This window comes from Scyliorhinus torazame, chromosome 5 (assembly GCF_047496885.1).
Source record: "Scyliorhinus torazame isolate Kashiwa2021f chromosome 5, sScyTor2.1, whole genome shotgun sequence".
NCBI lineage: Eukaryota > Metazoa > Chordata > Chondrichthyes > Carcharhiniformes > Scyliorhinidae > Scyliorhinus > Scyliorhinus torazame.
In genome coordinates this window covers 90,197,808-90,214,333 of record NC_092711.1, presented here as the reverse complement: position 1 = coordinate 90,214,333, position 16,526 = coordinate 90,197,808, and the positions used below count along the sequence as shown (strand labels likewise).

At 44.0% G+C, this 16,526-nt stretch overlaps 2 protein-coding genes and 1 long non-coding RNA gene across 4 annotated transcripts in view; 2 read left to right on the top strand and 1 right to left on the bottom strand.

Annotated features, from left to right (window-relative positions):
* LOC140417786 (uncharacterized) overlaps positions 1–8,547 on the top strand; it is a 45,637-nt gene extending 37,090 nt beyond the window's left edge. Inside the window, exons 4-5 of the mRNA XM_072501247.1 lie at positions 171–500; positions 8,539–8,547. Coding sequence (XP_072357348.1) covers positions 171–500; positions 8,539–8,547 — 339 coding nt within the window. The remainder of the gene's footprint in view (positions 1–170; positions 501–8,538) is intronic.
* Positions 8,548–9,762: 1,215 nt separating this feature from the next.
* On the bottom strand, positions 9,763–10,873 carry LOC140418904 (uncharacterized). 2 transcript variants are annotated; one of them, XR_011945407.1, is made up of 3 exons: positions 10,796–10,873; positions 9,982–10,192; positions 9,763–9,873 (listed from the first exon to the last, which is right to left on the bottom strand). It is a non-coding gene; the product is annotated as an uncharacterized lncRNA (long non-coding RNA). The 2 variants fall into 2 exon arrangements; XR_011945406.1 differs by lacking the exon at positions 10,796–10,873 and having other exon boundaries at positions 9,982–10,589.
* Positions 10,645–15,142, top strand: LOC140418898 (uncharacterized). The gene is made up of 2 exons (XM_072502558.1): positions 10,645–10,692; positions 13,533–15,142. The coding sequence occupies exon 2, from the start codon at positions 13,647–13,649 to the stop codon at positions 14,463–14,465; it is 819 nt and encodes a 272-aa protein (XP_072358659.1). The 5' UTR covers positions 10,645–10,692; positions 13,533–13,646; the 3' UTR covers positions 14,466–15,142.
* Positions 15,143–16,526: the final 1,384 nt, after the last annotated feature.

Genomic DNA, 16,526 nt, shown 5'->3' with positions numbered 1-16,526 from the left:
CAGTGTGACTGGAGAAGCACCGAGATACACACAACACACCCGAGTGAGAGTGTTCTAGAGTGACTGGAAAGTTCTTTAACCAGTTACACAGCCTGAATAAACATAACATTCACAGCAGGGAGAGACCATACCTGTGTTGTGTCTGTGGACGAGGCTTCAACTGATTGTCCAGCCTGCAGAAACACTGGGAGACCCAAAACATGGAGAAACCATGGAAATGTGGGGACTGTGGGAAGGGATTCCGAGCCCCATCAGAGCTGGAAACCCATCGACGCAGTCACACTGGGGAGAGGCCGTTCTCCTGCTCCCAGTGTGGGAAAGGATTTACTGAAGTATACAGCCTGCAGTCACACCAGCGAGTTCACACTGGGGAGAGGCCATTCACCTGCTCTCAGTGTGGGAAAGGATTTTGTGATTCATCCAACCTGCGGAGACACCAGCGAGTTCACACCGGGGAGAGACCGTTCTCCTGCTCCCAGCATGGGAAAGGATTTACTGAAGTATACAGCTTGCAGTCACACCAGCGAGTTCACACTGGGGAGAGGCTGCTCTCAGTGTGGGAAGGGATTCACTCGGTTATCCACCCTGCAGAGACACCAGCGAGTTCACACTGGGGAGATGCCGTCCACCTCTCAATGTGAAACAGGTTTGCATACTTCATCGCACCTGCTGAGACACCAACAATTTCACAATCGATTACAGGGCTTGGATTCTGCTGTATTGGATTATTGTTTCTGCTCTACACCCAGGACTGCATTTTGTTCATTCTGACAGGTGGTCAGGTTGGAGGGTTCCTTTCTGCTGGACTGGCCGGTCTCACCACTTTGTCTCTAGTGGGTTGATGCTCTTTGAGCCTTGTTGCTAATACCTGGCTTCAAATTGCACAAGGATCACAGAGTGAAAGGGTGTTTGGAAGTTTGAAGATATTTAGTTTCCATTTCTGTATCAAACCCCTCAAAGCATGCCACGTTGCCATGGAGAAACGCCCTGGTGGTTACAAGGTTCTTTTGTTTAATTTATCTTGGTGTTCCTCACAGAAGAAACCTATCAGGATACGAGGGGCAATTTTGTCTGAGGTGGACTGGGAAACTGATTGGTCCAGGGAATACCTAATATTTAAGGAATTATTACATATTTACCAGAGGGTCGGTTAGCTCAGTTGGCTGGACGACTGGTTTGTGATGGAGAGCAAGGCCAACAGTGAGGATTCAACTCCCGTACTGGCTGGGGTTATTCCTGAAAGCCCCACCTTCTCAAACAGGCCCCTCGCCTGAGGTGTGCTGACCCTCGGGTTAAATCGCCTCCAGTCAGCTCTCTCTCTGTCAAAGGGGAGTGTAGCCTATGGTCCTCTGGGATTTTTGCGACTTTTATTTCACATTATTATGGGCCAGGGTTTAGAGAACACCAAAGTTTGTTTTTCCTCTGGAAGGCAACTCAACAATTTATCACAATTTTTAAGAGCATCCTCGTTTTACAATTTAATTTGAGGGATGTCAAATTCAAAGTCATCTGAATTTGGTTTGTCACTTTGAGTTAGAATCATTGGAACCGCCTCCTGTTTCTGTCTTTCCCTTTCAAAGTACCTGTTAAGCAAATTCACATGACACACTCGGTGAGTTTTCCTTCTATCTGGCATTTTTACCACATAATTCATCTCACTTAATTTCCTTGCAATCTCATATGGTCAAAAAAATCTTGCTTTTAAAGGTTCACCTACAATTGGTAACAATACTAAAACTTTCTCTCCACTGGCAAAACTACAAACTTTTGCTTTCTTGTCTGCTACCCGTTTCATCACATTTTGTGCAACTTTTAAATGTTGTCTCGCCAATTCCCCTGCTCTATTTAATCGTTCCCTAAAATTTGACACGTAATCCAATAATATAAGTTCCGACTGCTCAGTCACCAATTTTTCCTCAATCAATTTAAGTGATTGACCTTATGACCAAAAATTAGTTCAAAAGGAATTCCTTGATCCCAATTCTCTGGATAATCGTGACAATAATCATAGATTATCATAGAATTTACAGTGCAGAAGGAGGCCATTCGGCCCATCGAGTCTGCACCGGCTCTTGGAAAGAGCACCCTACCCAAGGTCAACACCTCCACCCTATCCCCATAACCCAGTAACCCCACCCAACACTAAGGGCAATTCTGGACACAAAGGGCAATTTATTATGGCCAATCCACCTAACCTGCACATCTTTGGACTGTGGGAGGAAACCGGAGCACCCGGAGGAAACCCACGCACACACGGGGAGGATGTGCAGACTCCGCACAGACAGTGACCCAAGCCGGAATCGAACCTGGGACCCTGGAGCTGTGAAGCAATTGTGCTATCCACAAGGCTACCGTGCTGCCCACAATATTGTGACCTCAACATTGTCTTTAATGTCTGATGCCACGTTTCTAACGCTCCCGTGACTCTGGATGGTATGCACTTGATTTAAATTATTTTATTCCTAAGCTATCCATAACTTCTTTGAACAACCTTTTGGTAAAATGTGATCCTTGATTCGATTGTATTTCTGTGGGTAGTCCATATCTAGTAAAGAATTTAAGTAACTCCTCCACAATCTTTCTAGCTGTAATATTACGTACTGGAATGGCCTCTGGAAATCTGGTAGACACATCCATTATTGTCAAAAGTTATTGATTCCCACTTTTCGTTTTCGGAAGCGGTCCTACGCAATCAATTAAGACCTTTGTAAAAGGTTACTCAAATGCTGGAATGGTATTAAGGGTGCTGGTTTTATCACTGCTTGAGGTTTCCCTATCACTTGGCATGTGTGACATGATCAACAAAATTTAACGACATCTTTCTGCAGTCTAGGCCAATAAAAATGTTTTTGGATTTTAGCTTGAGTTTTCCTTACTTCCATATTACCTCCCACTGGTACCTCATGTGCTACTCGCAACGCCTCCTTTCTATACCCTACCGGCAATACCACTTGATGAACTTCTGCCCACTTTTCATCCACCTGCTTATGTAAAGGTCTCCATTTTCTCATCAAGACATCATTTTTACGGTAATAACACTCTGGTATACACTCCGATTCCTCTTCTGTGTATGCTTTCTGAAATGTCCATTTGATTTCTATATCTTTCTGTTGTAACTCCGCCAATTTTCCTGAATAAAAATATCCGCCTCATCCTCCACCTGTTCTTGTTCTTTTCCAACCATCTGATCAAAAATTGTTTCTGATAATTGAACTTTGGCTTTATCTTCACTCTTTGATTTCTCCTCTTGGCTTAACCTGTGACTTTGCAACCTCGTTACTACACAATCCTGAAAAATCCCAGGGTATTCGTCCTTCCATATTTGTTGTCTGATTTTCCACTGGCTTATCAACCACAGTAGGCATCAATCCCACCTCCAATCTAGCTGTATCATTACCCAAGATAAACTGTATTCCTGGACATGATAGTTTCTCTGTTGCTCTTACTACCACTTCACCACGCTTTACTGGACTTTCCAACCTTACCTTATATAATGGAACACTGCTCTTCTCACCCTGAATTCCACATACTACCACCTTTTCTGGCAGTATTCTTCCCAAACTACATAACTCCTTATCTCTTACCATTAAAGATTGACTAGCTCCCGTATCTCTCAAAATTGTGACTTCTTTACCTGCTCCTCCTGATGCACATGAGTAAACTTTACCCATACAAGTATATTCTTTAAAGAGATCTGGCACCTTCTTATCAATCACCTCTTGATCAGCCTGTACAATCTTTTGCACCTCCTTCGCTTCACTTGGGCTTTCCTTTACCACTTTAACAAACCCCACTGTCTTATCCTGTTTTACCACATCAGCCTTTCTTCAACCACCAACACTGTGACTTTACATGGCCTAGTTTATTACAGTGAAAACATTTGAAACTTCTCATTTCTCTTCCACCCTCCTGGATTTCTTTTTTATTCTGAGGTACACTCTCCTTATTATCTCCAATCAGATCTCCTTTCCCTCTACCACTTGAGTATTTATTTTTTCCCCAGTTTCTGTCCCTCACAGGCTAAAACTGATGTTGGAAACCAAGCTTTGATTTATGAACTAATTCATAATCATCTGCCATTTCTGCTGCTAACCTCACAGTTTTAACCCTCTGCTCTTCCACATGAGTTCTCACTACATCAGGAATTGGATTTTTAAACTCCTCCAAAAGTATAATTTCTCTGACAGCTTCATACGTTCGGTCTATTTACATCCACCTATCAAAATTACTCTGTTTGATCCTTTCAAACTCCACGTACGTTTTACCAGGTTCTTTCCTTAAATTTCTAAACCTATGTCTGTAGGCTTCAGGCACTAGTTCATAGGCACCTAAGATGGATGTTTTCACCTCCTCATACGTCCCAGATACCTCCTCTGATAGTGATGCAAACACTTCACTAGCCCTACCTACCAGCTTTGTTTGAGTCAGTAATAACCACATGTCCTGAGGCCATTTCATTTGTTTAGCCACCTTTTCAAATGAAATGAAAAAGGCTTCTACCTCCTCATCAAACCTTGGCAATGCTTGGACATATCTAAATAGCTCCCCACCAAGCCTTTGGCTGTGACGCTCTTTCTCTTTATCCTCATCACTATCCTCCAACTGTATGTTTCCCTTTACATCCGTCAATTTTAACTGACTCTCATGTTTCATGGCCATTTTCTGAAATTCAAAGTCCCTCTCTTTTTCCCTTTCCTCTCTTTCTCTTTTTGTTCTGTTGGGGCTATTCTTTCTTTGTTTCTTTCTTCTCTCTCCTTTTCTTTTTCCTTGATCCGTGTCTCCCTTTCTCTCTGTTTTTCTCTCATTTTGTATTCAAGCTGCTTTAATTCTTTTTCATGTTCAAGTTGCTTGATTTGTAACTGCATTTTTGCCATTTCTACTGAGTCAGACTGTATCTCAGGCAATTTTAAATGCTCAGCTCGCACCGTAAGTACCTCTTCTTTTCATGTGCTGACACGTAATGCTAACTGCAATGTTTTTGCCAAATCTAAAAGTATTTTTTAAGTCTCTGTTCGAATGGTACTTACTGCGTGTGAGATTCTCCACCCCCAACAAGGTTTGTGCCCCGGAAAGAGTTATTGTCCACAACGCACTCCCTACTTAAACTGGAGTTCCACACCTGAAAAGCAAGCACAAATATGCTCACTCCTCACTGGCTTTGAGTTCACTAAGCCAACCCAATCACGAGAGATAGACTTTTATCCCGGACTAGCCCCCAATTTATTATGGCCAGGGTTTAGAGAACACCAAAGTATACAATGGAGTTCACCTGACCCACAACTTTAAATAGATTTTGGTTATGGGGAGCACAAGGGTCCCCTTTCCAGGTGTGATGCAACAGAGAACTAAAGTATGTTTGAAACAAAACAATGTTTATTCTATGAATCCAATTACCATTTTATAAACAAACAGTAAACAGTTTATCAACTACCAATCCTGATCCCCCCCCCAAAAAAGAAACAGTACTCTATAGATAACCCTTGATAACTTTCCAAACAACATCCACAAGTTAAACCCTTTTAAAATAAAGACAGCAGGTTTAAATTCTCTACAGAAACAGGTATTACTTTGAAATCATCACGTGATCTTTAAATTGCGGAGAAAGATCATAACATCTTCTTGCTGTGAATGCAGCTCTTTACCTCTGAAAACGAAACCAAAAACACGCTGCAGCTGCCAGCTCAAAAACAAAAGTGAAAGTCAGACAGCCCAGCTCCACCCACGCACTGACATCACTGCAGCTATTTGATGAACACCCATTTGTTAAAGGTACATCCACCTGACAACATGTATACAACAAATATAGATTCCTTCAAGGAACAAAAATCCAACAGGAAAAGTGATGTAACCGTGGAGAACAAGAAAAGTTAAAGATTCATGAGATCCATTAGAATTCAGCAAAGGAGGACCAAGAAACTGATGAGAGCAAACTGGCGAGAAACATAAAAACTGACTGGAAAAGCTTCTACAGGAATGTGAAAAGGAAAAGATTAGCAAAGACCAATGTGGGTCCATTCCAGGCAGAGACAGGAGAGTTTATAATGGGGAGTCAGGAAATGGCAGAGAAACTAAACAATGTGTGTCTGTCTTCGCAGAGGAAGATACAGAACTTTTCCAAAAAATACCAGAGAACCAAGGGACTGGCAGAGATTAGTATTGGGGAAAAAGTAGTTCTGGAGAAATTAATGGGGTTGAAAGTTAATAAAACCCCAAAAGCTGATGATCTGCATCCCAGAGTGTTGAACGAGGTGGCTGTAGAGATCTCGATTCCTCATTTTAAATTCTCCTGACTTTATCTGTAACAGACAAACCTTTGTCTTAGCCAAACATTTCCTTTTTATGTAGCCATAGAAACGTTTATAATCCATTTTTATGTATTGTGTAAGTTCACATTCTATTCTGTGGCCACCTAAAATGGTGTCCAGCAAGGCATGCTGGGAAATGTGGTCAGGTTTTATGGACAGGCAGGCTGCAGAACAGATCAAACAAAGTTGCAGCAAAAGGGTTTGCAGGCTTCAAAAGATTTTACAGGTTGATGCAAATAACATAAGCAAATGGCCATCTCCAGGCCATCCCAGGAACAAAGAATTGTCCTGTAATTCACGCTTCTTTACCAGACACAGCGGCACCTAAATTCCTTTGGAAAGCCTACATGCCCCGAACACTTCCAGGCATGGTCACTGAGTGCCCACCCCAAAATTGACGTAGCAGCCCCTGATTGGACTTGATCGATCAGGCTGATGGATCCATGATCAATTGATTGACAAATGACCAAGAGACCGCCCTCCAAAGGGGAGGAAATTCAAGCAGGTTTAAAAGGTTCTGCACAACTTTAGAATACATCTGCAGCAGTATCCAACAACGGTGACTTCCACTGGTCGACGATGTAGACCATCACCCGACCAACTGAAGGAAAACCTGAGCCAGGGACAGACCAGACCAAGGACTGAACATTGAGGACTACAAGATTCGGGATACAGATAAAGGCCAATCTCTGTCTGGGACATGCTAGTCACTTTGAATTTAAGTTAAGGTCTTGTGCATAATAGCTTTGTAGTCTGACTTAAGTGTGTGTGTGTGTGATCAATTAACAGTAACAATTGTGTGATATTGAATCATTGTATGAAAGTTTCATAGTCATTTGTCCGCTGCATATGGGTTAAGACACAGTGGTTTAGGCAGGCACAACATTGGCATCACCGGATGGGACGCGATTAGAAGTAACAATTGTTGCTCCGAAAAATCCCACAAACCTAATTAAAAATCAGAAACCACAGGTATATATTCCGTATTGGACAAGTCGCTAATTTCGGGTTGTATGCTTTATTAACAAGGAGAACAGGGTAAAATCTGTTAGTTTGTGCTCAAACTCAGAGAGATTAGGACCGGAAAATAGCCCATAAACCGTACCTGTAGTCCAATCGACTCCCAACACCTTCCCTGTAGCCAGAGGTGAGCGACCGGAGTTCGCAGGTAGCAAAGTGTCCCAAATAGGAGGAGAAAATTAGAGAATATATAAAGAGGAAGGGATGGCCCCTATGGGCAGAATTTTGTGAGACTACGAAGACAGCAAAGACAGGTCCCGGAGCAATAGGACAACCCTGTTGGGAGGACCTGAATAAAGCGCAGGGAAAGCGTGCGCTAAAGTATGAGAAAGCAATAGCAGTAGTGTGTTCCTTGACGCAACTAGTAGGAATCGAGGAGGTCCTAAAGACCGTCCGCGGAGAGGCAGGAGGAGATGAAGTCATTAAAAAAAGGAAAGTCAGGAGGAGATGAAACATTAAAAGAGAAGAGTCAGGAGGAGTTAAAAAATATTTAAAAGCTATTGGCAGGAGGAAGTAAAGCAATTGATCGTCCAACCTCACTGCTCACCAGCGCGTTCACACTGGGGAGAAACCTGCTCAGTGTGTGGGAAGGGATTCACAAAGTCATTCATCTTGCTGACACACCAACGCACTCACACTAAGAAACCATTCAACTGCTGTGTGTGTGGGAAGGGATTCACTCGGTCACGATGCCTCCAGAGACATCAGCAAGTTCATAAATGACTCCAGGGGTTGGATTCTGCTGTTGTTGCTGTTGTTTAGTATTGACAGTCTGACACTATTTTGTTCCTGCTGATGTTAACCCCTATAACTGCTGGAACTCAATATGCTGAAAATGGCATTTATTGTGGGGGCTACAGTGTCTATTTTTAAAAGCACCATCTGTGATCTTTCCCTTAATCCAGGAACTCTCAGCAGAAACCTGTTTAGAATAAAATTCTGAACTTTTGCTTCAATTCTAAATCAATCTTTGGTGCATAATCTACAATTGAGCGTCTGAAAGATCCAACTGCAGGGCTTAATATATATGTTTTTCAATGGCTGTTCTTGAGATTTTCTCGAGAGATGTTCTTTGATTTTCAGGAGTTAATTTTTGGTTTCCAGGGTCTCCTTTTCCATTCTCACTAACTCCTTTATTAAGTGATGTAGTCACGTAATCACATTACCGTCTGTATTTGTGTTGAGTATTTTTTGAGTTTACTTCTTTTCGTAGAGAAGATAGCACAAATACCAAAGACTGTGTACATATTAAATGTTTTAAATTGAAATCAATAAATAAGATGTTTTGGTTAATTTATTTAAAAAGGAAACCCCCTTACTCCATTTCCAAAATGAGAATTCAAACTATCTGACACAAGGAAACTGAACAGATGCCGAGTGTTTATTGGATCAGACGGTGAAGCAGGAAAAAACTCACCCAATTCTGATCTTTATTGTTTGGATTTACATTCAAAACCCATCGATAACCTCACTGCACCCATTGAGATCAGCTTAGACCGGGGGTTTTGTATGTTGTCTGTAAGCGTTCAATTGCAAATAACAGCAGTGAAGAATGAAACCTGGATCTCAACTCCTAATTTGACAGATGTGATTAGTGAGTAAGTTCACAGTGGAGATTACTCCAATTCCTGAACTGTGCACCCCACCTCCTGGGCTGTGTAAAAATAATGAAATATTGCTCAGCAGAAGGGAAAGCTCTAAGTGTCTGCGCCTCCTTCCGAAGCTCCCACTGCTGTGAAACCCTCTAGTTCTGTCAAGGGAGACACGGTTCCTCCACACAGCACTGACTCAGGCAGCACGTCAGCCAGCTTCTTTCCTCAAAATGGACGACAAAGCTGTTCCTCCAATCACAGATTCTGTCGCTGCAGAAGCAACAACATTGGGAGAGACAGAATCTGTGATTGGAGGAGCTGTTCCTCAGATTCTATTGCTCCCATATACAGGGGCAGGTATTCTTCCAGTGGATTCTCCGATGATAGAACTTTCGAGGTCCTTTTGAGGATGAATTCAGTCTTCACACCTGGTTCTGAAATACTATCACTCTAGGTGTAAGGCTTCGTGGGATAAAACATGGATCTACATCTTGTCACCTAACACAAATTCATATCGTCACCTAAGTCCCAGATTTAAATGTGATTGTCCAATACAGAAAATATATATAAATTCACCCCGCTAAATCTGATTCACAAGGTACAGGAGATACTTTATGTTGTTCACAATGACGGCAGAATCAACCTTCTCCCTAACCTGGCCTAACCCTTCTGCTGACCAGGAAGACTCCTTATTCTATTGGGGACATTTCTCGTCTGCCCAGTTATTCCTTTAGCCCTTGAATTGTTTATGAATCGTGTCACATGTAGACCTGACTGGGTAAGGATGGCTGATTTCCTTCCCAAAAGGGTATTAAGAGAACCAGATGCGTTTTTACGACAATTGATCCATGCTCACAATATTTTTATTGAATTCAAATTCAGCAGTGGTAGGATTCAAACTCAGGTACCATTAGAATAAAAACAGCTGATTTGTGGCATTAACTCATCGGTAGTATCTGTGGAGAGAGAAAAATAATGAATATTTTGAGTCCTTCAGTAATTTCTGATTTTATTACATTTCCAGCATCTGCAGTATCGTGCTTTTATTATCACAAAATCATTACCCTGGCTGTCTGGATTGCTTGTCCACTGCCTCCCTGGTAAGGCTGCTCCTTAAGAGTCTGCTGCCCTTGTCCTTCCAGGCGATGGTGACCAGTGTTTGGAAGCTCCTATCTGGTGAGTTCCCATATTTCAGTAACAACTGTTGAAATGTTTGCTCCACACCCACAGGGTTTCATCTGTTTAAAGCCACAAACAGAAAGGCCCAATTTTCTCCTGGATTTTGAAACAAATCAGCTTTCAAAATGATGCAGAGTATCAGCCAATGAAGGAGATCCGGGCTCAGCCCCGCCCCTCATTCACTCTGATTGGTTGGTGGACCAGTCGCTCCTGCTCAGTCTGCCACCCCGCCCCTCTTCCTATTGGTTCAGAGGTAACGTCAATCACTCCCCGGTCATTGTGGTCTGGCGCATGGGCAATGCAATTGCTGGATTTTGGTGCGCAGGTGCAGTCTGGAGCAAGGGTGACCTCGGCCCTTGTTTGTCCCGGAGAAGCGGAGTCAGCGTCAGGCGGTGGGTGGGATGATTTGTAAACACTTTGTGGATTGACGGCAGCTACGGACCAATAAGAGTAGAGGCTGGTCTGGAGGACCGATCGAGAACGGCTGATCCTCCAACCAATCGGAGTGAATGAGGGGCGGGATCGGGCTGTGATTGAAGCATGCGCAGTGTGGGTAATGGCGATGGATTGCAGCTCTTTGTTCAGATCTGAAATCGGTAAGAGGCGATTGACGGTGCGGAGGGAGCAAAGAAGCGCGCGGTGGGCGGAAACGCTCCGTAAACATGTTGTGTGAGTCGTAAATCTGGGAAAGGAGCTTACCGGACTTAATTTGTACCGAGCGGGACTGCAGCTCCTCATGTTCGGCCCGGGTGAACGGTCGCCGTCTTTACCGGGGTAGCGCACCAGGGCGCATGCGTAGCCGCCATCTTTGTAGGGGGCAATGATTTAAAAAAATCTTTCTTGTCACAAGTAGGTTTACATTAACCCTGCAATGAAGCATTGTGAAAATCCCCTTGGCGCCACACTCCGGCGCCTGTTTGGGTACACAGAGGGAGAATTCAAAATGTCCAATTCACCTAACAAGCACATCTTTTGGGATGTTTTGAAGGGGGAGAATGTTTTGGGAGGAACCAAAAAGAAAATGCTGGAAAATCTCAGCAGGTCTGGCAGCATCTGTCGGGAGAGAAAAGAGTTTCGAGTGGTCATCTGGACTCAAAACGTTAGCTCTTTTCTCTCCCTACAGATGCTGCCAGGCCTGAGATTTTCCTGCATTTTCTTTTTGGTTTGAGATTCCAGCATTCACAGTAATTTGCTGTTATTCAATGTTTTGGGAGGAGTTTGTTACCCATTGTTCAGAATGAAGACAACCATCAAACTACATTAGCCTTTGAGTCCCAATGTCTTATTGTTGAGGCAGAGAAGAAAAGGAAGAGAAAGACATTCTGCTTTTCAGTTCTCACTACCTCTTGGAACATCCTCTTCCATGTGTCTAAAGATCTACGACTGTGTCCAGTCATATCAAGAACCATGTCAGAAACTCACAACCTTGAGTAAAGGTCATCCTGAAATTGAGCAATGGCTGATGACAACGAGGGTAAAGTGTAGCAGGGAGTATGAGCTGTCATCCTGGTCCAGGGAGCAGGAGGGAAGAATGTAGTAAATTTCTATCCTGGGCTGACAGTGATGAATTGTGGAAACTCCTTTAACAGGGCATTAGAAAGGGAGGATTTACACAAAGTAAACTCAAACCAAGAATAGGTTTATTTTTTTCCTGAATTTTGATTTTGGAAAGATGGCTTTTGTTACTTTTATTTTCAGGGTAATAGAAAAGGAATTGCAGGCAGGAAACATAAACAAAACCTGACATCAAACTCTGACAGCATCACTCGATTCATCAGCACGGTAGTATTGTGGAAAGCACAATTGCTTCACAGCTCCAGGGTCCCAGGTTCGATTCCAGCTTGGGTCACTGTCTGTGCGGAGTCTGCACATCCTCCCCGTGTGTGTGTGGGTTTCCTCTGGGTGCTCCAGTTTCCCCCCCCACAGTCCAAAGATGTGCAGGTTAGGTGGATTGGCCATGATAAATTGCCTTTAGTGTCCAAAATTGCCCTTAGTGTTGGGTGGGGTTGCTGGGTTATGGGGCGAGGGTGGAGGTGTTGACCTTGGATGGGGTGCTCTTTCCAAGAGCTGGTGCAGACTCGATGGGCCGAATGGCTTTCTGCAGTGTAAATTCTATGACATCAGGACCTGGATATTATCGCACTTTCAGCGTAAGCATTGAGTTCCAAGTCATTACCACTCACTGTAGTTCTTGCTCCAAATCTTAAATCTGTGTCCTGAAATCCTTTTACAATCAGCTGGTAGGAGCAACGTTTCTTTAGCTACTTTACTGAGACCAATCAGAAACTTGAACACCTCTATCATTCTCCTTTGCTCCAAGGAGAACAACTGCAGTTTCTCCCACCTAACTTGCAACTAAAATCCCTCATTCCTGGAACTATTCTGGTAAGTCTCCTCTACTCTCTCAAGGACCATCACATCTTCCATAATATGTGGTGATCACTGGTTCGCACAGATCCAGATGTTCAGTCTTCCTGTCTGTGATGTCATCACGCACCTCCAATTGCGTGGTGACATCATCCCCGTTCTCCTCAACTGGCGGATTTTCCTCCAACTCCAGAGCTTCTGATATCTTTCCAGCTGCAGGCTACAGTGGGAGATTTTAACATGAAAAACTGTGAAACTGCTTCACAGCTAAGTATGTCTGAGCATTTATCAACACCTTTGAGCTTTTAGTGCTCTCTTCTCTTACCTGTGAGGGGTTCCATGTCTCTGGGGCTGGTGTGACCCTTGGAAAACAATGCAAAACGTCAGTGGGGAGAGGGACAACTGTCTGTCAACTTATAAAATCCCTTCTCTCTCTTCCCCTCCCCCACCTCCCTCTGGAAAACTAAGATTCACATTAAAATCTGGCAGTCACTCAGTTCATCAGGACCTGAATGTAAGTATTTGTGTTTGAAATTAAATGAAAATGAAAATCGCTTATTGTCACAAGTAGGCTTCAATGAAGTTACTGTGAAAAACCCCTAGTCGCCACATTCCGACGCCTGTTCGGGGAGGCTGGTACGGGAATTGAACCGTGCTGCTGGCCTGCTTGGTAAGCCAGCGATTTAGCCCAGTGTGCTAAACCAGCCCCAGTGGTTCTGTGCTTCAAGAATTAAACATCTGTGTTGCTGGAAATAGCAAAGAGAAAGATTTGCAAACAAGGATGTGAATGTTCCATTGAGATGTTGCTTAGCCGAGTCCCAGTGTAGGTCAGTGAGCACAGGTGATGAGTCAGTGAGTGAGTGGGACTCCAGTTTGGCAGCTTCCCTTCCCTGAAGGACGTCAATTAATCAGTTGGGTTTTTACAACAATCCAGCAGTTTTCATGGTGACTTTTTCCCAGTGCCGGCCCCACAAATGACCAGATTCATTCAGCTCAATTTCACAACCTGCCTTTGTGTTTTTGTGGTTCTCTCTCACTCCCTATTTTCTGTTTTCAATCAATTTCACAGGAGATTCAAAGGATTTGCATTTGGGAAACACAAACCAACATCACATCAAGATCACACGGAGCCTCACAATTTACCATCATCCGTATATCATCGGAACATCATCGAAGTTTAAAAATGAAAGGAAAAAGTATTGTTCACAGTGGGGAAAAAACGTACACGTGTTCTGTGTGTGGACGAGGATTCAGCCGATCATCTGATCTGTCGAAACACAAGTGTACTCAGAGTGGGGAGAAACCGTGGAAATGTGGGGACTGTGGGAAGGGATTCAGTTACCCATCTCGCCTGAAACTTCATCGGCGCCATCATACAGGAGAGAGGCCGTTCACCTGCACTGTCTGTACAAAGGGATTTGCTGATTCATCCAACTTACGGCAACACCAGCGGGTTCACAATGGGGAGAGACCGTTCACCTGCTCCAAGTGTGGGAAGGGATTCACCACTTCATCCCACCTGCTGACACACCAACGGGTTCACACTGGGGAGAGACCATTCACCTGCTCCGTGTGTGGGAAGGGATTCACGCAGTCATCCACCCTGCAGACACACCAGCGACTTCACACTGGAAAGAGACCATTCACGTGCTCTGTGTGCGGGAATGGATTTACTAATTCATCAAACCTACAACAACACCAGCGAGTTCACACTGGGGCGAGACCATTCACCTGCTCTCAGTGTGGGAAGGGATTCACTCAATCATGCACCCTCCTGACACACAAGCGAGTTCACACTGGGGAGAGACCATACACCTGCACTGTGTGTAAAAAGGGATTTGCGTATTCATCAAATCTACAGAAACACCAGCGAATTCACACGGGGAAGAAACCGTTCACCTGCTTTGTGTGTAAAAAGGGATTTGCTGATCCATCCACCTTGCGGAGACACCAGCGGGTTCACAGGGGGAAGAGACCGTTCACCTGCACTGGGTCTAAATAGGGATTTGCTGATTCATTCACACTCCGGAAACAGCAGCGGAGTCACACCAGGGCGTGACCGTTTACCTGTTCCAAGTGTGGGAAGGGATTCACTCAGTCATTAAACCTACAGAAACACCAGCAGGTTCACACTGGGGAGAGAGCATTCACCTGCTCTGTGTGTAAAATGGGATTTGCTAATTCATAAACTCCAGAAACACCAGCGTGTTCACACAGGGCAAAAAATATCGGGACTGTGGGCAAGGATTCAGTTGGAAATTCATCAGCGCATTCAGCCTGGGGGAGGCCATTTTTATGTTCTGTGTGTGGGAAGGGATTCACTAGTTATCCACTCTGCTGACAAACTGGCGAGTTCAGTCTGGGGAGAGCCCATTCACCTACTCCGAATGTGGCCAGGGATTCACTCAATAATCGAACCTGCGGAAACACCAATGAGTTCACATAAGAATGATTGGATTTTATTGGGAATGACATTCATATCTAAACCATGTTCATTGGAGTGTGTTTTGCTGATGTCAATAAACTTCAGCTCAGTTATATATTCTGGATAAAAATCAACAGTTTTTGTGTTAAATGCAGTCTGTTTGTATATTTTTGACACGTGAATTTCTTTGAAGGTCTCCCTCAAGCTCTCTGCCCTCTCCACCTCTCAGCACTGATTAAAGATACTTGTTAAAATCTCCCTCTCCAATCAAGATTTTTTCCATTTAAGGGCAGCACGGTGGCGCAGTGGTTCGCACTCTGCCTCAGGGTGCCAAGGTCCCAGGTTCGATCCTGGCTCTGGGTCACTGTCCATGCGGAGTTTGCACATTCTCTCTGTGTTTGCGTGGGTTTCGCCCCCACAACCCAAAGATGTGCAGGGTAGGTGGATTGGCCACACTAAATTGCCCCTTATTTGGAAAAAATGAATTGGGTACTCTAAATTTATATATTAAAGAAAAGATTTTGTCCATTTACCCTAATATCAGCCGATGTGACTCAATGTCATTTTCGTCTTTCTGAAACTCCTGAAGCAATGAGGGATGTTTTATTACATTAAGACCATAAAATATAGGAGCAGAATTAGGCCATTCAGCCCATCGAGTCTGCTCTGCCATTCAACCATGGCTGATATTTTTCTCATCCCCATTCTCCTGCCTTCTCCCCATAACCCCTGATCCCCTTATTAATCATGAACCTATCTATCTCTGTCTTAACGACACTCAGTGACTTGGCCTCCACAGCCTTCTGCGGCAAAGAGTTCCACAGATTCACCACTCTCTGGCTGAAGAAATTTCTCATCTCTTTTAAAGGATCGTCCCTTCAGTCTGAGGCAGTCATCTCTGGATCTAGTTTCTCCTACTAGTGGAAACATCCTCTCCACGTCCACTCTTTCTCGGCTGCTCAGTATTCTGTAAGACTCATCCTTCTAAACTCCATCGAGTACAGACCCCGAGTCCTCAACCGCTCCTTATATGACAAGTTCTTCATTCCAGGGATCATTCCTGTGAACCTCCTCTGGACCCTTTCGAAGGCGAGCACTTCCTTCCTTAGATATGGGGCCCCGAACTGCTCACAATATTCTAAATGGGGTCTGACCAGAGCCATATACAGCCTCAACATTACATCCCTGCTCTTGTATTCGAGCTCTCTCGACATGCGTGCTAACATTGCATTTGCCTTCCTAACTGCCAAGTGAACCTGCATGTTAACCTAGAGAATCCTGAACTGGACCTTCAAACTCCCTTTGTGCTTCTGATTTCGAAGCCTTTGCAGAAAATAGTCTATGGCCCTATTCTTCCTTCCAAAGTGCATAAACTCACACTTTTACACTACTGCAGCCTCCCTGCTTCCTCAACATTATCTAGCCTTCTAATTGGGTTATGAGGAGAATGGGAATGAGAAACATATCAGCCATGATTCAGTGGTGGAGCAGACCCGATGGGTTAAATGGGCCAATTCTGCTCCGATATCTTATGGTCTGGATGGTGTATCGCGACCAATGTTATCTTCAGAAACTGCATCTTTGCTTATTTTCAGCTTCTGGATCCAGGGGTTGGTTTAGCACAGGGCTAAAGAGCTG

Excerpts from the sequence above, each read along its gene's own strand:
- LOC140418898 (XM_072502558.1), top strand. The coding sequence starts at position 13,647 with ATGAAAGGAAAAAGTATTGTTCACAGTGGGGAAAAAACGTACACGTGT.